Here is a 24,727-nt window from a genome sequence, read left to right as displayed (position 1 = left end):
TATTTGGTGCTGATAGCCAATCATTAGAAGCAAGAATATAATTATTACTGCCTCATGTAAACACACACACACACACACACACACACACACACACACACACATCTTAGGAAAATGAAGTTTAATATTCCTAGCAATCAAAGTATTCTTTTTTTTTTTTAAATTAATTTATTTATTTATTTATGGCTGTGTTGGTTCTTCATTTCTGTGCGAGGGCTTTCTCTAGTTGTGGCAAGTGGGGGCCACTCTTCATTGCGGTGCGCGGGCCTCTCATTATCGCGGCCTCTCTTGTCATGGAGCACAGGCTCCAGACACGCAGGCTCAGTAATTGTGGCTCACGGGCTTAGTTGCTCCGCGGCATGTGGGATCCTCCCAGACCAGGGCTCGAACCCGTGTCCCCTGCATTGGCAGGCAGATTCTCAACCACTGCGCCACCAGGGAAGCCCCAATCAAAGTATTCTTGTGGGCAAGTCTTACATCCAAAACTAATGTTTGCTGCTTACTCTTCAGAAACACGCTGATAGTTATTCTCTGTGTATCAGTGAGCAAAGCCGCATAACAAACTTACCCAAAACTCAGTAGTTTAAAATAACAACCATTTAAGTCTGATCATGGGTCTACAGGTCTGCCGACCTGGGCCATCCTTGGCTAATCTCAGGTGGCCTCACTCATGCACTTGTGGTCAGCTGTGGGGTGAGCTACAGACTTTCTGGTCTGAGGTAGCCTCCCCTGTCTGGCAGCTGTTGGCTGTGACAGTGAACCTGACTGGACTGTCGGTCATCAACCAGCAGGCTAACTCGGGTTGGTTCCCATGGTGCTCTGAGGGATAGCGGAAGTGGGTAGGGCTCCTTGAGACCAATGCTTGGAACAGCACCACTTCCCACCACATCCTGTTTGCCGAAGCAAGACAGGAGGCCAGCCCCGATTCAAGCAGTGAGAAACAGACCTCTCCTCTTGATGGGCAGGGCTGCAAATCATGCAGTAAAGGGGGCATGAATACAGAGAAAGCCTGACAAGTTAGATTCACGATCCATCTCCCTACACCAAACTGAGAACGCTTTTAGCACTGGTTTCCTTTTAGCGAAGGTTGCTTGTCTCACTAGCAGCCCACCTGTGGGCTGGTTCAGAGGAAGATTCTTCAGGTGGCAGCCTCACCCATTTACCCTGATTCACGTCTGTTTCACTTTCCGAGGGTGCCATTTCTTGACATTGAGCCCAAATATGAGTCTGCTTGAGAGGGTGATCCCCTGCACCAGCTGTAAGGATGATGCATTTGTTTCCCTCTGTGTCCTGGTTTCTGAGAGCAGTTGCTCGTTTGGATAGAGTTTTCCAGGACAGATATACCAAGGTGCTGAAGACAGTTCTCAGCTAGTGGCTGAATCAACCTTTGTTGATGTATTGACTCAGTCAGTCACAGGCTAATTAACTCCAAGTCCTGTTAGAAGCAATGAGAATGTCACTTCTCATTGTCAGGAGGCAGAGAGACTTTGGCAGTGACCCAATCATCCTCTCTCCTCTGGCGTCGCTGCCCTTAAACCACTGAGTTAGGACCGAGGACCGCTGGTGGCCGCGCAGGGACAGACTTTCTCCGCCGTGATTTCTACTTGTGTCCTCGCCCTAGAGGGTTACCCAGCGTCCTGACCAGGCTGGACACCTACTGCTCACCGGCCACACAGCATCCCTGCCCTCCTCACCGCCCACCCAGCCTGTGGGGCAAAGCAGGGTAGCCCGGCCCTCCTGCCCCTGGGGTCAGAAGGTAGGAAGCCAGAAGGAATGGCCACTTCAGGTTGTGGAGGCAGAGAGAATTCTCCTAGAAGACAGAGAACAGGAAAAGAAAAATAGAAGCACTAAGAAAGTGGTTTAAACAGAAAAGCAATGCAAACTGTAGGTACCTATAACTAAGCTTGCTGGTTATAACTAATCAGCATATGGTAGTGATCACTGTGCACATCATTATGTTTAAAATTATTTTTGCTGTATGTTTTACTTGATCATATTAGACTTTCTTCTTATATTTATATATTTTGTGTTCCCTTACACAGGTACAATATATAATATTTTGCTTAAAATAATTCTAGTATGATCCAACTGAGTAAAAAAAAAGTGTATTATATACACACACACACCAACATATATATAATCTGTAAGTAAAATGTGTATTTTATACTTACAATATCTACATATATATGTAAACTTATATAAAATATATATAATATATAAAATAGAAGCTATAAATATCTTTTATATCTTATTTAGCTAAGTATTGATATAAATATACAGGTACATTTGCATTTTTGCTGAAAAATGCCTGAAAGAATATATAAGAATTACATGCAGGGGGATTTTTTTTTTTTCATTTTCCTTTCCATATACTTTGCCTTTTTACCATGAGAATGTACTATGTTTAAAAGCAGTTCATTTGTTAGTTTTAAGAAGATTCTTCCAGTTTTTCTCACTTTGTTATCCCCAGCTTAAATTGTAAATTCGGATGACTTTTCTATTGAATCCTTCCTGAAAAGAAAGATTCTCACGGTGCCCGGCCAGTAGGATAGTGGTTTTCAAGGGCAGATAGAAAGGAAGCCAGTCCTTGCGCTCAGCTGCTGAAGAAGCCCAGGTCCCCACCCGGACCCCGACCCCAGCCCCGGCGGGACCCCCTGCAGCCCGCGCATCTCTCCCTGTCGCTCCCCCCCCCCCAACCAGGGCCGAGGGGGCAAAGGCAGCATCTACGTGTGGGCCTCAGGGGACGGCGGCAGCTACGACGACTGCAACTGCGACGGCTACGCCTCCAGCATGTGGACCATCTCCATCAACTCGGCCATCAACGACGGCAGGACCGCCCTGTACGACGAGAGCTGCTCCTCCACCCTGGCCTCCACCTTCAGCAACGGGCGCAAGCGCAACCCCGAGGCCGGCGTGGTGAGTGCGAGGCCGGGTGGGCGGACACTCCTGACGTCATGTGCAGACACAGTGACGTCATGGGAGGAGGAACTCCCCGCCCCCCTTCCCTCAAAGAGTCAGCGCCTATCCCCAGGGGGGGAGATCCACCCTCTTCCAGGCTGATGATGCCTTGTTATCAAGGTAGAGACCTACGATAAACGAGAACGTGATGACCTCCTTCCCGCTCATGTTCCATCGATTTTCTTGTTCATTGTTTTGGCTTACAAATAATGATGAACGCTGGTTTGCCCCCAGCACGTCACTTCTAAGGATAACTAATATTAAGAACTGGGGCATCACACCTGCACCCATCTGAGCCAAGAACTCATCCATTTATTACAGTAATTTAAAACTAGCATCCATGGACGGACTTTTCTGGGGCCATAAAACCCCCCAAATTGGGCACATGTGTGTCTTCTCAAAGGAAGAGTCGTGTGCTCCAGCGTATTTTAAAATGGGTCCATGACTGAGAAAACAAAAAGGTTAGGAATCACAAACTTATTTATTGCACTTTGAGCACCTCTTCCTTCCTGGGCACCGAGGTTTCATAGTGAATTTTCCAAGGCCCCTAGAAATATCTGTCTGTAGGGCATAATGAGCATTTTTGGATCTCTTCCTCTCTCTGGGTATCTCACTCACACAGGGGCCTTTCCTCAGTCTTCCAAGCCTGGAATCTAGTGGTTGGTTCAGGAGTCCCGCTGAGATACATCCTGCCCGGCCTCCGCCTCCTCTGGGGTTGGGAGGAACACAGTCACCAATACCAGCTAGTCCTGCAGTCCCAAGTGCCTGCCTGGGCTCCACCTGACCAGCTGGCCAGGCTCTCACGTGACCCAGGAGAAGCTCTTTACCTACAGGAGACACAGACCTTAGCCTGACTCCCTCCATGAGCCTGGGGCTTCCCCTGGTCTTGGGGAGGACGGAGATCGTGTCAGCTCCTCCCACGCAGAAGGAGGTTTCGCCTCTCTCATCCTACAAGCTACATGGGCAGAAAGGGACGAGTGAGAGCGGCCCCAATCCTGTTCTGTTTGTAAGGCTTCTCCTCCCCCTAGAAGCTCCCCCTCCCTGCCCCAAGAGCCTCCCAATGGTGTCACTTTGTCCTCAACGCCTGTCTATGACTCTCTTTCTACGACGGCTGGGGAGGAGCCTTGAGTTCTCTTTGAATATTGTCATTTTCCACAAGTAGATGCTTTTAAACCTCCCTGATACTTTGTCCCCCCAAAATAATAGGCCCACTTGAGGAGCCTACAGACAAACAGGAGGAAGGAGTATTCTCGTGGTTTATAAATGATCTTAATGAAAACCCTGGCTCTCGCAAACACTGCAAATGGGGATTTTCTCTTTGTAAAATTCTTTAAAACTTAGTTGATCAGCCTCCCGTGGGGTGATCACTCCTGTATCAGATGTGTTGCTCAGTGTGTTCCAGACTCTCTCCGTGGATTTTAGATGTAGAGAATGTAACACTTTCTCTTTAATGACCTGTCCCTCCAGGCAAACTGTGGCTGAGCTCGTTTTGTCTTTCCTCTTTGGGAATGCCACCCTTTTTCCTGAAGGGAAAAGAAATTGCTGATGGACTGGCCCTGAGCTTTCCGAGCCAATCCCAATGCAACAAAATTCGCCATTGCTTTGACTATGGTGGTGATATTGGCTTGTCACTTTCCACCTATGATGTTTCCTTTTAGGATCCAGAAGATAAATGTCTCTCTGGTCTCTAGAATAGCTGCAGATACGCTTCTCTGAACAACTAACTTGCTTTTATCTTGTGGATACTGTAACTATAACTGATTGTGTTTCCCTTTTTGCACGGGCTACTAGGAAACTCAGATAAAATGCATGGCAAAATAGATACATGGGTGCTAAGCTTATCCTTACCTTCGTCTTAATCTTCTTCAGAACAAGGCAGAGTTTAAGTAAAAGAAACAGAAAATCCTCTGCTCCATGTCGTTTTGGGTTTAAAGCAGTGCGACTCACTCATTACTCCCTATCTTCCCCTCCAGGCAACCACAGATTTGTACGGCAACTGCACCCTGAGACATTCTGGGACATCCGCGGCTGCTCCTGAGGCAGCTGGAGTGTTTGCACTGGCTTTAGAGGCTAAGTATGTTTCCAGCTCGGGACCAAGGGCCGGTTCTGTAGGGTGGACTGAGACATGTCTCCCCACCCAATACCAGGTGTTCACAGAGGCAAAAGTGGGTGTGAGAATCAGTAAATAGTCAGGGCCAATGAACTCTGGTGGGCATTGCTAAATGATGCACACACACACACATACACACACACACACACACACCCCCCACAAAACTACATCCCTGAGAGAGCACAAGAGCCCAACATCCAACCACGCATAGGGGCACATAGATGTTTTCTTGGTGAAAACACCCTTTCATCTTCTGTGGATCCCATGGCTGTTTTACTCTAATAATACTCCCAAACAGCTAAATGAAGGAAAACCATTGCCAAGCCGGGTATCCAGCAAGGTTTTCAGAACATGTGTTAAACAGGACGCTCTCGCTCCAGATTTGTTAACTTATAAGGCTGAACTCATTTTAACACTGAGACAAGGTGGGCGAAGTCACACAACGTAGACCAAGAAATGGGCTTTGCTGGGAGACCATCCAGCTACCAAAGAGGGGAGACCATCCCCTCTGTTCTCACCACCTCCGCAGAGGTACAGCTGGACCCACCTTGGATTTGAGCATCAGCAGAGGTCCCTGCCCACCCACTCCCCTGTTTTCTCTTAGTGCAAACCAGAGGCTGGCCTTGGCTTTGAACAATGAACTTGTGGCTTCAGGCACCACCCATGTGGTGTAAGTGCAAATGCCCGCTAGGCAGGGAATTATCCGAGAATACAGAACCAGCAACTTATAAGAAGTTGAATTCAGGCTCCTGGGGAAGGGAAGCTGAGTTCCCGTCCCTGTCAGCCATTGCTAGGCAACCGGAGCTTCTAGCATCATCCTTCAGGCAGCCCTGCTTGACTCTCCACATATGCAGTGCATTTTTTGACTTGCAAAGGAGGTAAGAGCTGATTCCTAGAATAGGAAAGGACTTCAAAAGATTATCTAGTCCAACCCCTCTGCCTTTAAGCAGAAAAGACATCATTATTCTCCTTTTACAGATAAGGCCCCAAATTGGGAGTGACTTCTCTTTTGGACCAGGCCAAGCTTTGATTCTTTTAACAAAAGTCAGTTGGACATTTTAGGAAAGAGGAGATGGACACTGGTCAAAGCTTTCCTATTAAGCACAGAGACCAAAACTTACTCTCATATTATGTGCATTTCCTGAACATGAAGCTGTTCCTCTCAGGGCCTGTTGGGTCCTGGAGTCTGAGCTGGCCTCGCTCACTCCAGCTGGGAGCAGACAAACAGAGGGGGGCTGCTGCCTGCCACAGAGCCTCGCAGAGGACAGGGAACAAGAAGGGGTTCCTGGTCTCCCCTTAAATCTAAGAGGGCAGAACCTGACTCAAAGTCTCCTTAGATTCTGGCAAGCAAAAAGTCACTTTCCCAGGCCTATATGCCTACAGAGTGACCCCTTACATACATCAAAGTAATGGAGCAGGCTGCTGGAACTTTAAACAGATTCATGGGCTCTGCACCAATTATTCTCCATTCTTCAGCACACTTGCAGATTTCCTTACAGAAAAGAATGCAATCACCACTTAGGCACACTTTGTTTTGGAGCAATGGTCATGAATTGAGTGCTCTCTATTGCCCTGAAGAGGGAAAAAATGATACCTGGTGGTAGGTGGTTCAAGCCCATCTTGGGAGCCAGTCCTCAAAAATTCCTCAGAACACCAATCACCTGAGTTGGAAACACACCCTGAGATTAGAGTTTGATGCAAGCGATTTATTAAGAGAGGGCTCCCGGCAGGGACCACTGGGGAGGAGAGGAAGCAGGTTAGGGGTGCGGAAGAAGCTGAGCAAGGATGCGATTTCAGAAGTTCTGGCCTCAGCCTGATCCCAGGGAGAGCTCTGGAGGGTAAATTATGCCTCAGAGTTTGTTCCACATCAAGGCAAGGGAGCTGGGCTGCCATATTCTTGTGCTGTTCGGCCGTTGGCTAAGAGCCCCACCTGGGAAAGTAAACTCCAAGGCTTCTCTGTGGGCCAAGAGGCTCCAACAGCCAAGAGCTGAAACCACTGCTCAGCATGAAATAGCCCCAGGAGAGAGCCCGGAGGGCGGAGGAGGGAAAGACTCTCCAGGAACACTTCCTACAGTTCATCTCTCTTTATCTTCAGACAAGGCAGCTGGGAGTCCTTGGTGACATATGTGGCAGCAGTCGAGGGCTGTTTCCCACCCAGAGGTCCAATAAGAAAGCTTTTCCAAAGCAACTTGAATACAGTAAACAAATGCATTCCCATCGGGACCATGGAAGAGGGAGAATGACCACCCCCATGGCTCCAGGGGACAAAGGGAAACCACGCCTCTGTCCTGACCAGTCATCACCTTGTTGTTTAATCTCATAAAACGCTTTTCTGCCAAATGCTTGAAAATGCCTTCTTGAGTTGTCGGGAACATTGCTCACATTTCCCAGTGAGACCGATATTAGAGAAATTCCAGAGAATTTCTTTAGTGGGGTGTTACTGCTGCCTTCAGATATTTGGGGTTCTCTCCATGACCCCAGTCTTTCTGGGTGGTTCAAGAGGGCTGAGCTGGGTTTGAGGGGTAGATGTCAAAAGAGGCAAACTTGTGACCCAGGAGAACCATCCATAGTAAAGCGGCCCATATACTGAACTAGAACAGTGTTTCCAAAACTGACCTTCCAAGGGATGGATTTTTTCATGCGAGCTCTATCAAAGTCTGCTAGATACAGAGAAAAGTGCGCAAATATTAGGTACAGCTCAAAGACTTCTTGTAAAGTTAACAGATCCATGTAACCAGCACCCAAATCAGGAAACAGACCACTACCTAAGTCTCAGTATGTACTCTTTGGTTCAAGATTATGTCTGAGAGATTCCTCCATGCTGCTGTGTGTGCTTATAGGTGGTTCATACTTGTTGTTGAATATTACTCCATTGTTTAAGTGGATATTTGGGTTGTTTCCACACTGGGGCTATTGTGAGTAACATTGCTGTGAGCATTCTTGTACATGTCTTTTGGTGAAGGTGTGGACGCATTTCTGTTTGATGTATATTAGGGAGTCAAAAAGCTGGGTCATGAGGTATACATAGGTGCAGGTCTAGCAGTTTTCCAGAGTTGGTGCACTTGCTGACACTCCCTCCAGCAGTGTATGAGAGTTACAGCTGTTCCACATCCTTGCCAACATTTGCTATTATCTGTCTTCTACACTTTAGCCATTCTTGTGGGTATTCCATGGAATTGCACTGTAGTTTTAATTTTTATTTCCCTGATAACTAGTGAAGTTGAGCACTGGGGAGTTTTGAAAATGATAGATTCCCAAGACTCAGCCAAAAGTCACTGAATCACATCCGTAGGGATGAATGACCCAGGAATCTGTCTTTTCAATGCCTTTTTCAGGGACTACAAGAGCAGCCAGCCCCGCGCTGGTCTGTGGCCTGGAGGGTGTGGCATCCAGAAGTACGGCAAGGGCTCTGTGAACCTAGCACTCAGGTGCCGTTTGCGGAATATGAACATCGGACCCTGCCTCTGACTAGGTGCCTGTATTAGACTGAAAACAGGGAATCCAAAAACAACAGCTAAACCGAGACAGGAGTTTATTTTTCTTTTCTTTTCTTTTTTTTTCTTAATAGCATAATAACAATATATTTAAAATAGAATATTAATTTAATTTAATAAGTTTCTTATGAAGGAGTTTATTTTTCTGTCATGCAGAAGATAATACAGAGGTGAGGACCCTGGGCAAGTGCAGAGTGGCCACTGAGAATCGGGGACTCTGTCTCTAGATTTCTGTTCTTCTACACCTTCATGTTATCTAGATGCCATGGGAGCTCCAGCCATCATGTTTACATGCCAGGCAGGAAGAGGGGAAAAGCAAAGGGAAAAAAGAAATCCACCAGCTGAGTGATCCCTGTTTAAAAGTTTTTCAAAAAATCACCCAGGGACTTATTTCTTATTGGCCAGAACTGTCACATGGCCACCCCAGACTGCAAGGGAGGATGGGAAATGTAGTTTTGTAGCTGTTCTCTCCTTAAATTCCCTTTGCTGTCTTGATTATCAGGAGGAAAATGTGAATTGGGTTCCAGAGAATTTGATACCATAAATAGAAGAACTCTGAAAAACAATGGTCTTTCAGGGGGTAATCCTCACAAATAGGGAACTCAAAAAAAAAAAAAGAAAAAAGAGGTCACTATTTTGCACCAGTGGGAAGTTAGTACACCAACCCAACCGTAAGTGCAGGGCTCTGTAGGAGATACGGTTCTATGGATCATTCATAGGCAAAAACTCACTTGCCAGGACCAGCTTTAGAGGCTCAGGAAACAGCCCATCCTGAGGTCTCCTTGGTGCAAGATTCCTCTTCCAGCCATGCGGGGCCAGTCTCTCCCTGGGCTTCACACTGGTTTTTCCAAGATCCCACACTCTCTTGCTCAAGATGGCTGCCACCTTGGCCAGGCCCTGAGTGACCTCTCTCCTTGGAGCCCTGGCCTGTCCTCACATCTTATCTAGAAGTCCTGGGTTTGGCTTTGACTTCCGGGGACGTTCTCTCTGAACCAAGAGGCAGATGGCCCATCCCAAGTGGCCTAGGACCAGTCTGCTGACAGCTGAACGTTTACCCCGGAACATCACAGGGTCCTATGAGCGATTGGACCCAGCCAATAGGTGCCCTGCCAGCTGCACAGATGTCACCGTTTTCACTGATAGTTCACGGCGGGTTCCTCGCACATGGCCTTGTTACAGCTCCCGGCTCGTTCCTCGTGGTCGCTTGTTCGTGGGCCAGGTTCCTGCAGCATCCGCTGACTAGTGTGGTCCTGCTTTCCAATCCCATGTCTTGATTCCTTCTCCCTGGTGATGTTTCTGGAGATCGGATCACGGGTCTCTCTGCCCTTCCTGTCTGTCACTAAGATAAAGTCTCTACGTTCTACTGTGTCATCCTCTCCGCCTCTGTTCCTGGCTCTACCTCCCTGACTCACGCAGGGCTCCCAACCTCCTGTGCTGATACGTGCCTTCTCCCGCCTCTAGATCCTTCCTTCCAGAACCTTCTCTGCCTAGGAACTCCCCTTCCCTGTGTTTACTCAGTCATTCCCACTCGTCCCTTTGACCTTAGCTAAAAATACTGCTTCCTGAGAGACCCTTGCTGACCCCCTGGACCAGAGTTTCTCAAATCTGCCGCTGATCAGAATCCCTGGAGTGCTTGCTAAGAACAGATACCCAAGCCCATGCCAGGTCCACAGACTCAGAGTCCCCAGAAGCTGCAGTTTTAACAAGCACCCCCAGTGCCTCCAGGAAGTTAGGAACCACCATCCCCCCCACCCCCCACCCCGAGCAGGTTTGCTGGAGCCTTTGGCAGATGCTTGGACAGGCCCATGGGATCAGCATCTCTGAATCCTGTCTGACTTCGTCATTGTGTTCACGTTGGTTCACATGTGCAGACGAGGTTGTGAACCGCCATCTCAGACCCGTGTTCTCAAACCCCGTGTGCAGAAGCATCACCTGCGCTCTGTCTTGAGTGCACATCCTCAGACCCACAGCCTCCAGGAGGCCGATTCCAGAGACCTGAGGTTGAGGCCAAGAATCCATATCTGTCACGAGTCCCCATGAGGTTCTGATGCAGGACCACAGTCTGTGAGACTCCCTGGCTGGGATAACTCAGGGTTCCACTGTTGGCTCCCCTGGCATGACAGCCCCCCACCTTTTAAAATATTGAGTTGTCTGTCTGTCCCCCGGGCTGTAGTCTCTGAGAGGGCAGGGACCTTCCTACGACCTGCCCGGAACTAGTGCGGAGCCTGGACACGATACCTTTCCATATATCTGTCTTACTTTCCCAGCTATTATATAAAATATTTGAGAAAATGTCATGTTCCTTGTCCTGTAGCACTGAACACAGTGACTTTTATATTGTAGATATTCTGTAAATTTATTTTTTATTATTTAATAAGTATCACCTACAATCCTTGAGCTGCTATGGTAGGATTAAAGCCTAAAGCACGTTGATGAAATAATTATTTTACGCAATAGTATCTTCGGTCAATTCAGAAGTTGCTCAGAATGGGGAAATAAGAGGGACTCTGTTTTACTTTTCAGACATAAGCAAATGGTTGTTCAAATGGTGTCACAAATTCAGTGACATTGGAGTATGGAGCCCCCTCTGATTTATTTTAGAAGTAGAACATCCTTGTTCTAACACATTCTTTCTCTCTTATGGACCCGATGAGAATAAATCCGTGGAGAAACGTCTAGTGGGGTTAGAAGCATGGCTCATTTTTGCAGCAGAAACCCTAGCAAAGATGAGAGATGCTCCACCTGCCAGCCAGCCCTTGGATCACCTTGAGGTCACCATATCCTTGTTTATCAACACTTTTGAGTTAAATGAATTCAGAATCCTATTCCAGCAAAACACTGAGCTTTTGGCCATAATCAACTTCAGGAAATTTCACACTGTTCACCTGGTCCATATGTCCAGGGGAGCATATGTCCAAGATATGTTCCTACATTTGTCAAATAAGCATGGACCTTCCTTGAAACTTTCTCTTTAATAGCTGAAGGTCTTCCTGGACTTCCCTCTGCTCAATATTATGTACAAACCTAAATGGGAAAAGAACTTGAAGGTCTGCATTTCAAGAACATATGAATCACTATCATCTTTTGACTCTGTTTTGAAGCTTTGAACCAATGAATGCTGCCTGTGTTGAGATTTTATCAAATGAGTGATGGTGTTCTTTGAATCATTTGATTCTAAGGAGAACCGTAGTGCAGGGTTTTCCAACTTTTGTGACCGTGACTCTCAGTGAGAAATTAATTTTGCATTGCAACCCAAACACATACCACAATACCACACACACAAGTGCGTGCAAACACACACACACACACAGAGTTTCCCATATTACGTGCACACTGTTATTCTTTTCTGTTCTATTCCACTTGTGATAGCCCCATCCATTAAATCTCTGGTTCTCAACCTCAGCTGTCTACTGGAATGACCTGGCAAGTGTTAACAATCTCCAAAGCCTGGGTCCCACTCCCAGAGATTCTGATTTAAATAGTCTGAGATGTGGCCTGAGCAGAGGGGTTTTAAATGTCCCCACCAGACAGTTTTACTGTGCAGCCAAGATACATAGCCTGTGCAATCAGTTGACCTCCTAGCCCACAAACGGGTCATGACTTACACTTTGAAAAGCACAGACATTGACACTAATGTCAATAGCACAGACTATTGGACATTAATTTCCAAAGACAAGTCTGCAAGCAAACTTGTCTATTTGCTGAACGAAGAGTGTGCCGAGGGCTGTCCTGGGCACTGGGAGACAAATATGCTGAAGCTGTTGTCTCTGCCCTTGAAGAACTGACAGTTCATGTCCCCACATGGAACACTCCTGCATAGCCAACACCCAGATCAAGAAACAGAACTCTGTCAGCACCCAGCAGCCCCCTGTGTCCCTTACAGGCACTGCCACCCCAAGACCAACCACTAACCTGGCTTCTGACAGCACAAATTCATTGTGCCTCTTTTTATACTTTAAACAAATGGAACCATACAGTATGTTCTCCTCTGTGTCTGGCTTCTTTCGGTCAGAATTCTTATTGTGAGATTCACACAATTGTGAGATCCCTGTTATTCTGAGTAGCTATAGTTCATTCTCATTGCAGTGCAGCGTTCCACCTCCTATAAACACACCTCAATTGGTTTATTCACTTTACTGTGGATGGGCATTTGAGGACTTCATAATTTAGGCCTATGAACATTCCAATACGTATATGTCTGGTGAATACGTACACACATTTTTGTTGGATACATACCTAAAAATGGAACTTCTGGGCCATAGCTTAAGCACATGGGCAACATTTGAAGATAGAGCCAAACCATTTTCCAAAGTGTTTGCAATAACTTACACTTCCATCACCAAAGTACCCAGTTGCTCCACATCTTTGTCAACACTTGGTATTGTCAGTCTTTTTCATTTTAGCCATTCCAGTGTGTGTTAGATATCGCAATTGAAATGTGTTTAAGTAAGAAAGGCAAGATATTTTTAATTGACATATATCTATACCTATATTCTCAGTAGTGCATGGAAATCCTCCCTTGACTTGTGGGTTCATAGATGTCTCAACATCTTACCAGGGATCTATGTCCTACCTTAGTCATTGTGTCTCTCTCCCTCTCTCTCCCCCCTCTTCCCCCGCCCTTGCTCTCAAACACTCTGCCTCCGGTACCCAGCCTGGGTCTGACCTGGAGAGACATGCAGCATCTGACCGTGCTCACCTCCAAACGGAACCAGCTTCATGACGAGGTCCATCAGTGGCGGAGGAACGGGGTCGGCTTGGAGTTTAATCACCTCTTTGGCTACGGGGTGCTTGATGCAGGCGCCATGGTGAAAATGGCCAAAGACTGGAAAACTGTGCCCGAGAGGTTCCACTGTGTGGGAGGCTCCGTGCAGGACCCTGAGTAAGTGGGGGCAGCAGTTCTACTGCTGTTTGTGGAAAATACCCAGAGATGGTGCCACTGCACTGGTGACCATAACAGATTCCCTCTCTGCGTCATCCCGAGACGCACTGGATTTGATTCAGGGACAACCAGCTTCCAGGCAGAGCTGCAGTGTTGCACAACTCCAAAGTATCCAGTCTACAAAGCCCTGGGGCCTGGAACTTCTTTCCCTTATTGCAAAGAGGGAGAGATTTACAAAGAGGGATTGCCAAGGGGAAGACTTACAGCGTCTGCACCTTTGCGGACGCTGGGCCACAGCAGTTGGGGACCATGGGCAGTGTGACCAGCGCAGGATGTACAGTTAGTTGCATCCTGGCTACATTCGAGATTAACAGGAAGGTGGCACGGTTGCAGTATTTAGAGGAACGGGCGCTGGGGCCTGCTTAGTCGAGGTTCACCTTGATATCAGACCTTGTTCTCCGCAATTGCCCTGGACAAGCACAATGGGTCTCTGTTGATCCTCACGCCCTGTGCTTCTGGGGGGCGGAGGAGGGAGGGAGACGCGGAACGTATGCCGAGATGAATGACCGTTTCTCTCCCAATTCCGAGTGCACTGAACATTCTGTCATAATCCAGGTACAGGTTGGAATTTGGAGCCAGAGGCAACACTGGAAATAGGCTGTCTGACGCCTCATTTTAGTTAAGGAATCTGAGGCCCTGAGATGTGACCGTCTCAATGGCTCACAACTAACTGGGAACTTATCCAATGTCAGCAGCATTATTTTTTTTTTAATCTGGAAAAGTCTTTTATTATATTTCAGTTGATTCACTAGGTTAAATTTATTTCACAATATCTGTAGATGTTCTTGTCTATATAGAAAACATATTTCTTACAGGTTTTTATGCAAATCCGTTGAGAATTTACCTTCCACAAATGACCTTCTGTTAGTTGAGACAATTTTATTCCAAACAAAACACACATGTACACATATACTGTGACAGCAATTTTTAAAATTTAAAGTATAGAGGAATTTCTTGGTTGGTGTGTGAAAATACGTATGTCAACGCCCCACCCCACAGAGGTTCTGATTTCTAAGGTTTGGGGTAAGGTCCAGAAGACTGAGATTTGTGGGTGGTCTCAGCAGCATTATTTTAATGAAAGGAAACTCGAGAACTATTTCAGCACTAACTCAGCTGGGCTCCAGGAGGACAGGGACCTAGTCTGTCTCGTTTGCTGGTGTGTCCTCAGGGCCTAGAACAGCACCTGGAACTTAGTGGTCAAGGGATCAATATTTGTGGAATGAATAAATGAATGAACATTTAGCCAGCATCACCTGGGCACAAGGAAGATGTCTACACGGTGGCAATAGGACCACCAGACCAGCCAGGGAGATTCAGGTGCAGGGGGCAGGCAGCCTTGTTGGAAGGGCTCTGTGTCCCCTCATCCACCCACACCTGAATTGTTCTCAGATGCAGGTGAGTGAGGTCTGGGGCAGATGTGCTCATGGAAGAACTCAGAGGCTGGGCAGGGGGTCCTGAGGGCAATGCCCAGGCCAGCTTATGCCTCTGGCAGAGGAAGCCTTATCACCAGGAATCCAACTTCTCAGGGGCTGGGACGGGGTCTGCAGGGGTCTGCAGGCTTGACAGCTGCCACTTTCTATGCAGGGCTGCACAGAAACGGCCTCTGAGCGGGTGAGTGGCAACCATCAGGGTTATGCGTTTCCTCAGCACTCATCTTCCCAGAGAAGCAGTCAATTCGAAAAGCAATTTTCTAAAGAGATTTTATCGGGAGAGTCTGTAAAGGATGCTTGACTAAAATAAAAGGGAAAAATGGAACGGGCTGTGAGCATCTGTGCTGGACCAGCCAAGGACCGTGAGCAGAGGAAGCCCAGGCCGCCCCATCGGCCAGCGTGTCCCCAGAGCACGCTGTCAGGCGCAGGCCACTTCCACCGTCCCCTGTTCACTCAGCTCCTTGAAGACTGTGGCGAACTCTGGATTTTAAGTGAATTTGCAGATCAACGTTAAAGCCTGATCTGAATGCCTGAAGCCACATAGTAGAGAGAGCAGAGGGTGTGCTCGGCCACACCGTGCTGGCCGGGTGGCTGTGGACTGGTCACTTCTGAGCTGCAGTGTCTTCTGTGTGGGTTAATGCCCACCTGACACTGTGACATGGGGAAGAGCAAACATCGAGTGACCCCTGTTGAGTGTTCTTCAGTGACTACCACATGGCAGGCGTTTTAGAGACTCGGGAAAGGGCAGCTGCCATTGTTACTATTATTATTCTAGCAAAACAACTACAGCTTCATAACTGTTTTTATCATACGGCTGAGGATTGAGAACCCAAAGGGCATTCCAAGGGCCCCCTGGGAAGCAACGCCTATTTCTAGGCACAAAGTCACTGAGCCCTCATTTTGCACCAACATGCAGTAAGACAAAGATATAAGCCATGTTTGTCTTTATAGGACTTGAGCCCCAGGCTTCTGTGCTTATTTCTGAAAGTTCAGAGAGCTCACACCTTCTGATGGGTGCCGCATTTTCAGCAGCGAGTGTGTTCCCAAACGTGGCTGTGTGGCTAGATCAGAGTCTCTGAAGAGCCTCTTTGGTTCCGCGAACAACCACCTCCTACTGCAACCTTCTGATAAACTGACTTTTCCTGAACACCTGTCTCTGTTCTTTTAAAATAAGAATGAGTTGTATTCCTTTTCTTCTAAAAGCAATATATGGCACTGGAGGAAAGTCAGAACATTCAAAGCAGCAACAAGAGGGTAAGAAACATCCACGAGAGCTGCTCCCCGGCTCTCCCGACCGACCGACCGACGCCAGGTCGCCTGTGAGAGGGGGTGGTGTTCTCTTTTCTCTGCCAAGCTTGCTGCCTCTGGAATTCACAATTCAAGTCAATTTCAAAGTGACTTAACATTCCAAGAAGAGTGCAGTTGAATGTCCTCTCCCCAGGGCCCCACGCCCTCAGTGGGCAGGTGGGGATGGGAGTTTGGGGAGCCGGCAGGTCCCCCAGGCGCTAAACAAGCCAGACTCCCGGGGGCCCAGGGGGCCCTGGAGGGGCCTCTGATCCTGGCACACACCACAACCCCAAGGCTTCTAGGACAATTTGTGAATCCTAACAGGTGTGTGTGCTTGTTCCCACGCCAACCTGCCCAGGTGGATGGCAAAATTCCAATTATTTTCTCAACAATTAGATCTGTGCTATACAAAACAGAAGCAACTAGCCACGTGTGGCTATTTAGTGAAATTAAATAAATTTAAATTGATCACTAAAATTAAATTTAATTAATTAAAAATTCAGTTCCTCACTCATACCTGTCACATTTCGAGTGCCCAAAAGCCACATGTGGCCAGTGGCTACTGTATTAGCACAGATACAGAACATTTTCGTCCTTGCAGGAATTGGTAGTGCTGTTGGCCAGCACTGGTCTAGACATTTGTAAATGTACAATGTATATGAGTGTGTGTCTATATTTATCTTCACAGTAACTCTTCAAGGTAGGAAGTCATATCCCCATTGTACAGGTAAGGAAAATGAGCTCAGAAAGTTCAAATTCCTTACCCGCAACTGGACCTTTAGTCTACCCATGTAGCTTTCTGCCCAGGGGCTGGAGCCCATGTGATCATTAATCATTTATCAGCTCACCTGTTATGTTTCTGACCCTGTTCTGAGTAAGTGGCATCTTCTTTGAGAGGTCCAGGTAGTGGCTTGCCGTACTCACATCTCCAAAGTCGGCCTAATGCCTGCTTTCCACCAAATTGGATGATTTCCCCAGAGCCTGGTGCTGGGGACCCCCCGCCCCTGCACCATCACTGGATCTCCGTGGCCAGAGTCCACGCAGAGCACACACGGTCCATGAGACTGTTTATGTGTATATTTTTAAGTTCCTTGGGAAAGTATTGCCTTTATCAATGAGCTGCAGGGGAGCTCCAGCAAGCCCTCCCAGGTTCATTGCCTTGGTTCCAAGGGCAACGTAGAACCAAGGCTTGGCTCTGAGCTGGGTGTATGGCCAGCATCTTTTTGTAGATGTATTCTACAAGATGTGTATTTAAAAATACACACCATGGGCTTCCCTGGTGGTGCAGTGGTTAAGAATCTGCCTGCCAATGCAGGGGACACGGGTTCGAGCCCTGGCCTGGGAAGATCCCACGTGCCATGGAGCAACAAAGCCCGTGCGCCACAACTACTGAGCCTGCACTCTATAGCCCGTGAGCCACAACTACCAAAGCCCATGTGCCTAGAGTCTGTGCTCCGCAACAAGAGAAGCCACCGCAATGAGAAGCCCACGCACCGCAACGAAGAGTAGCCCCTGCTCACCGCAGCTAGAGAAAAGCCCACATGCAGCAACGAAGACCCAACGCAGCCAAAAATAAATAAGATAAATAAAAATTTTTTAAAAATACACAGCATTTTATGCTCCAAAATAAAAGCCATGTCCAGGGAGGACATTAACAAAGACAAAGGGCCGGAGAAAGGGAGCTAGTATCATGGTCCAGGCACTGTGCCCAGTGTTTTCCTACATGGTCTTATTTAAACCCACCCACAATGACAATGAGACTTCAAGTATTTGAAAAAATTTCCCAAGCTCTCCTGACCACTAAGCATAGAAGCAGAATTCTAACCCAAATAGGTTTATTCCCGAAGTCTGGAGTCCTTCCATTATACTATGCACTCCTCAAATGTAGTTTCCTGTATTATGTTTCTAGTGCAAGAACCTTTGAGCATCTCACCTCCAAAGGAGGCCACTTCCAGAAAGGAGATCAGTTATATGGAAAGACAGCTGAGGAATCTTAGACTGACCATCCGTGGGGCTCCAACTCTGTGACCGAAGAGACTCCCAAATTCCCCTGATCTGTCACAGGACTGTTCTTCACTAGGATTAATTAACCCAATTTCAGCTTTTTTATGATAGTGATAACAATCACACTAGCAATAATTTCTCCTTATCAAGGTAGTGAGTACTTTAAAAGAAAAGTATATGAGCTCCTGTCTCAGTCTGGGTTGTCCCAAAAGTAGACCCTGATGGGACTTGGGTACTGACAATTTTTTGAGAGATGATCTCAGGAAACAAGTGAGGAGGTGCAGCTGTAGGAGGGGAAGAGGAAGCAATCCAATAAAGATGCATTGATGCTCGATTGACCGGCATCTTGCCACCCTGGGCAACACTGAGTTGTCCCCACCGGGAACGAGGAAGCCAGGTGTATGTACTCACCACCTTCCATCAGTCGCTGGTACGGGTCTTTCCCTGTGGGCTTAAATCCCTGACACTTTGGGGCCAGCCTGCACGCAGGCTGAGGACGCTCCCAGGAGGCAGGAAAAGGCTCCAGGAGAAAAGCTGGGAGTAGCTGATACCCGTGGTGGATGCAGTCAGGGTCCACAGTAGCCTCAGCTGCAGGCAAACCCAGCAGTGACTTAGGAGAAGCGGGAACGGGGTCCACAGCATCTGCTGCCTGGCCCGTCCACACACAGTTGGTTCCGAGAGTGTGGGTGACTTGCTCAGGCTCACACAGCAAGTGTAAGAGTTAACCCTGGATTTCGTTCCTTTTTATGGCTGAGTAATATTGCATTGTATATATGTGCCACATCTTTATCCATTCCTCCGATGATCTTATTTGTAAAGCAGAAATAGAGACACAGACAGAGAGAACAAATGTATGGACACCAATAGGGAAGGAAGAGGGTGGGAGGAATTGGCAGATTGGGATTGACACATATACACTATTGATACTATGTATAAGATAGGTAACTAATGCGAACCTACTGTATAGTTGGGTTTTTTTATATAAAGTTATTTATTTATTTATTTTTGGCTGCGTTGGGTCTTTGTTGCTGTGCGCAGGCTTTCTCTAGTTGCAGCGAGTGGGGGCTACTCTTCATTGCAGTGCGTGGGCTTCTCGTTGTGGTGGCTTCCCTTGTTGTGGAGCACAGGCTCTAGGCGCAAGGGCTTCCACAGTTGTGGCACATGGGCTCAGTAGTTGTGGCTCATGGGCTCTAGAGCACAGGCTCACTAGTTGTGGCGCACAGGCTTAGTTGCTCCGTGGCATGTGGAATCTTCCTGGACCGGGGCTCGAACCCGTGTCCCCTGTATTTGCAGGCGGATTCTTAACCACTGTGCCACCAAGGAAGTCCCTACTGTATAGTTCTAAATTTTAATTTTCTAATAAAATTTTCAGCTACCTAAAAAAAAAAAAAAAAAAAGAATTCAGCCCAGGGCCCCTGGTCTCCCCGCTCCCCGGAGCTGCCTCCAGAGCCCCTGGGAGGGTGTGCCCAGCCCTCACAGTCTCCTCCCCTCTGCCCTCAGGAAAATACCGCCCACCGGCAAGCTGGTGCTGACGCTCACCACCGCCGCCTGCGAGGGGAAGGAGAACTTCGTCCGCTACCTGGAGCACGTGCAAGCTGTCGTCACGGTCAACGCGACCAGGCGAGGGGACCTGAACATCAACATGACGTCCCCCATGGGCACCAAGTCCATCCTGCTGAGCCGGCGGCCGCGGGACGACGACGCCAAGGTGGGCTTCGACAAGTGGCCTTTCATGACCACCCACACCTGGGGGGAAGACGCCCGGGGGACCTGGACCCTGGAGCTGGGCTTCGTGGGGAGCGCGCCCCAGAAGGGGGTGCTGAAGGAGTGGACGCTGATGCTGCATGGTACACAGAGCGCCCCGTACATCGACCAGGTGGTGCGGGATTACCAGTCCAAGCTGGCCATGTCCAAGAAGGAGGAGCTGGAGGAAGAGCTGGACGAAGCGGTGGAGAGAAGCCTGAAGAGCATCCTGGGCGAGAACTAGCCCCTCGGCACCCTCTCCCCAGCGCCAGCCCGCCGCCCCCGCCGGGCACCTAGCAGCGAACCTCCCCCCCACACAAGCGAGTCCAACTTCTTGCTCCGAAGCTTCGCTCACTGTCAGTGATTATTTTCATTACCATGGAAGCCACCTTTTTTATTCTGTGCCCCAAATACAGTGTTCCCACCAACACCTCTGTCCTATTTGTGACTCGAAGTTCTTTATTTCTGTCATTCAGATAGGTGATATCTTGCCAACAAACCTGGGACAGCTTTCCCCTCGGTTTCTTTCATAGAAGAGAATGCATTTAAAAAGCCAGGCACGGTGACTCCAAGGACGTTTATTCACGGTCTCAGCTGAGGACCTGTTACTTAAAAGGAGAATCCAAGATTATGACAGAGGTGAGCTCTGAGTCTCTTAAAGCACAGATGCTGTAAATCCTTTGGGGAAAGATGTTTTGACTTTTAGCAAGATTTTTCAGGGACGTAAATGAAGGTGGCGTGAATTGAAAGGTGCCCTAATTACCAGATGGGGAAGAGAGAGTCAGAAAGCATGAAGGTTGGAAATCTTACCACCAACGCCCACGTCGTGGCTAGTCTCACTCGGCCGGCGTGATACGTGTAAAATCTCAGTAGCCCGGCTGCCCTTTACCAGCTGCTGCTCTGAGTGATGGTAAACTCTGCTAGAGATGCCCAAATTACCCTGTGTGTGTAGCCTTCATCCCAGCCCCAATTTTCTGGGGTTCCTCCCATAGCTATCCAAAAGAAGAAAGGCAAGGCAGGATGGCAACACTTCTGGGAAAGAGTAGCTTAGTGGTTTTTAACACAGGAATGTTCCTTTTCTGCAGTCACTCTGGGGCTTCCTAATCTGATGGAAGTGAGAGGTAAGCCGAGTGTTTTCGAGAGCTTTCCGCTTGGGCTTTGATTTCCAAAGCGCATGACTAGAGGGAAACACCTTCTGCATGTTGTGATTTCTCCGATGAGTTGGGGAAACGGCCTCTGTTCCAGAAGAGGTGTGTGAAGGGCGAGGGGGCCAGCCATCTCACATGGACCCTCCCTTTGTATGGAGTCCCTTCTGCTGAAGAGGGGAAAAGCCAGCTCATTCCCCCGGTGACCTGAGGCCTGAAGGAAGCAGGAGGAGCCCTCTGTACGGAAGCATTCAGTTACCATCTCGGCAGCTAAGCTGTCAGGAGGGGGGTTTACATGTAATCCAAAGGTGACACACCCTCTTCCCCAGTCAACCCCCAGAGACCCCATCTCATCACCAAATAGAAATGCTTTCTGAGCAGCTGTCACTTTGTTTTCCTATTCGAGGATTGGCTCCTCATCACCAATCCCAATGCCCACCCGCTCCCACGAAACGATGTGTTAGTTTGATTTGATTCCAAAGAACTGATCAACCACTTCTGTCCACACTTCTCTCTTCCCATGGGAGCGGGTAGCTCAGCCTGGAGTTCCTTTCCTTAAAGCCAGCAACACAAGAGCAGGAGGTTCCATCCCCTGAAGGTGGCAACTTGAAGGGAAAAGTCTGGAAAACCCATTTTCTTTCTTTTTCCCCCCACGTTGGCATGAATTTCTGTCTTCTCTAACACCATATGACCTTCTCTATAGAATGCTTTACAATGTAATACTATTTATGATTTTTAAAAGAAATTTATTACATGTTGCAAAGGTCTTTTTAAACCAGTTTAGACTTAAAGAAAAAATAAATGGAAATCATCAAAATTTCATTTCACATTAACAGTCTGAAAATAAACCAAAGGACGTTATGTGTGCATGTGTGTATAAGTGCACACAGAAATATATATACATATGTAGACTATATACACGTGTGTATATATGTGTATATATCTTTATATACACTTGTATAACTGTATATACACACATATACATAAAATGTGTGTATGTGTATTTATTGAAGAAACAGACACCACATTCATCTCTAAAAGAATATTCAGAGGGTATCAAGATGATTCTGGCTGAAGAAAAAGGCTGGTGGAAATTCAGGTGAAATGTTCGTCAACTCCCATTACTTCACCTCTGTAATCTTGCACCTCTCTGTATAAACATTAAGTGTCTTATATAGCAGCACAGATATAAAATAGTTGTCCATATTTTCACAGTTATGGTATAATTTGTGAAATTAGAGAGTAACTTATCAGCTTCTTAATAGAAATGGCAAGTTTTGATATGAGTATACAGTACATAAAAATATATATAGTGCTATTTAAAAATATTTGGCCTCTATTTCATGTTTTACACCAGTATTAACACTAAAATATGTCTACCTAGTGAGGTTTTTATGACATCCTGATTCTAATGCAAGAGATAGTTATTTATAGTCATTTATTTTAAAAATGAAAATAAGTGGATAATAATTAATCAAGTTAACATTGTTATTCCCTGTGACAAAATTTTATAAGTAAATTTAAAAGTACATGATGTAAATTAGGAGATTCAACAATAAAACATTACCTTCCAGAAATTACGTGGGATGTGATATGTATTACATAAAAACACTTCCATCCATTCTGGGAGCAGATAATTAAAAGTTGCCAAAGAGAGATCTAAAAAACTTGCTTTCATAAATATTCATGAAAGATTTATAATTAGCAAATAAATCATACCCGAATTATGATCTATAGCAGCATTTTTCAAACTCAGGTTACACCCCATTAGTAGTTGTAAAATAAATTTAGGGAGTTAAAACCAGCCTTTTGGAATAGAATAGAATACATCATGCATATTAATGATAACTATTGTTTCCTGAGATTTTTTTTTCAGAAATGTGTGTGTGTATGTGTGTCTGAGTGTGTGTATTGGCTCACAATGTAAAATACATTTCTTACTGGGGTCACAGTCAAAGATCTTTCAGAAACACTATTCTAGAATATATTCACCAGGCTAGACTAAGTTATACTGCAGTAATGAACAGCCCCCAGATCTCAGAGGTTTAACACAACAAAGGTTTATTTATGATTTACACAAATTTCACGGACGATCTGGGTGACTCCCCAAGGCCACAGATCTCCATTCAGTGACCCAGGGATTCAAGCTGCTTCAACCTTCAACCTTAGGTTTATCATCACAACATGAGGCTGCGACAGTCGGCAGGCAGGAGAAAAGAACCCATGAAGATTTGTTCACTCTGAAGGAGACACACATGTCACTTGACCGACCGTGCACTGGCCAGTACTGGTCAATGACCCTGCCTACACAGGAAGCAACTGAGAGATTATAGGACAACTAGTGGGATACTTGGTGAGCACTGGGGTCTCTACCACAGAGAGAACTTGATGCCACTTTAAAACATATTCTTATGTAAAGAAAGTAAACTGAGTGGAAAATGTAAGGGAAGAGTAACTGGGGATGTATTTATAACATAAACTATGTAATGAAAGCATACCCCTGCATCAACACCACAGCTTGACTTCAGTGTCTGTTCAGTGTCAAGAGGGTACTTATTTTGCTATAACTTTCCTGATCCAGAACTGTATTTAGTAGTCACAAAATTAAGCATGCTTCCAGGTGAAATGGAACATGGTACTTTACCAACTTTGCAAATCCTGTGACTTGTGGAGGAGTTTATTAAAAAGAACTGATCTCTTTCAAAAAAGAAAAAACATATTCTTAGGTACTGATTCACATGGCAGCCTCTCCTCACAGGACGGTACCATGAAGAGTATCACAAACCAGCTCTACCCATGAGACCACATGCAGTTCTAGCAAATCTTGATAGTTATTAATAAAATACAAATATATTTATCATAGTTCATTGTAAAAACAATTTTCAGTTTTATCCTGTGATACACTACTGTAAAATCTTAAGAGAGCCAAAGGCTGAAAACACATACTGAAAGGTGTAAAGTCCAGTCTGATCTTGTGACAGACTGAAGGCTTCTTTTCAATACTTAAGTTCAAAGAATGATTTCCCAAAGATTAAGTTAAAAAACTGATCATTCTTATAGAGTTACTACTATGTGTCATTTTTATTGTCACTTACAAATTAATGAGTGGTTTTCACGGGATCAATGCCTTCACTGGTTGGAGTCATCACATGAAAACCACACACTACAAAACCTTTAGGAAACATAGCCAAGCATTTCATATTTAGAGAGAAAAATGCTGAATGCATTAAGAGAATTGGTGAACGCATAGCCAGAGTCAGTTTTTGGAGGTAGAGTCTAATTTGATAGAAATTTCTAAAAATCAGAATGCCAAGATTAGAGGCACTAGTTGTGGGAGAGAAGAAGGGGTTTGAAAAACACTGGGAGTTTGAAGTAACATGAGCACAGGATGTGTCCTGCGCCAGTGAAGGGGGTTGGTTGCAGCTGCCAGGTGGTTCCCTGTCTCCAAAGAAGGAACAAGCTGTGGGGAAAGGGGGGCCGGCACTCAGCACGTGGGAGCTTAGGAAATGGAGAGTGGGGGACGGAAGTCAGGAACAGTATCTGGCGGTGCTCAGCGTAGGGAAACACGACGCCGGTATAAAGGGGGATTCCATCCTCTGAAGAGCTCAAGTCTGTTG

The 24,727-nt window shown here is 46.6% G+C and overlaps 1 protein-coding gene across 2 annotated transcripts in view; it reads left to right on the top strand.

Moving 5' to 3' along the window:
- The window catches only part of PCSK2 (proprotein convertase subtilisin/kexin type 2), a 212,884-nt gene extending 192,615 nt beyond the window's left edge, over positions 1-20,269 (top strand). For both annotated transcript variants that reach the window (XM_059896782.1, XM_059896781.1), the window contains 4 exons: positions 2,698-2,913; positions 4,929-5,029; positions 13,214-13,441; positions 19,723-20,269. In XM_059896782.1, coding sequence (XP_059752765.1) covers positions 2,698-2,913; positions 4,929-5,029; positions 13,214-13,441; positions 19,723-20,209 — 1,032 coding nt within the window. In that variant the 3' untranslated portion in view covers positions 20,210-20,269. The remainder of the gene's footprint in view (positions 1-2,697; positions 2,914-4,928; positions 5,030-13,213; positions 13,442-19,722) is intronic.
- Positions 20,270-24,727: the final 4,458 nt, after the last annotated feature.

Source organism: Balaenoptera ricei, chromosome 15, assembly GCF_028023285.1.
Source record: "Balaenoptera ricei isolate mBalRic1 chromosome 15, mBalRic1.hap2, whole genome shotgun sequence".
Lineage (NCBI taxonomy): Eukaryota > Metazoa > Chordata > Mammalia > Artiodactyla > Balaenopteridae > Balaenoptera > Balaenoptera ricei.
This window is presented reverse-complemented; position numbering and strand designations above follow the sequence as displayed.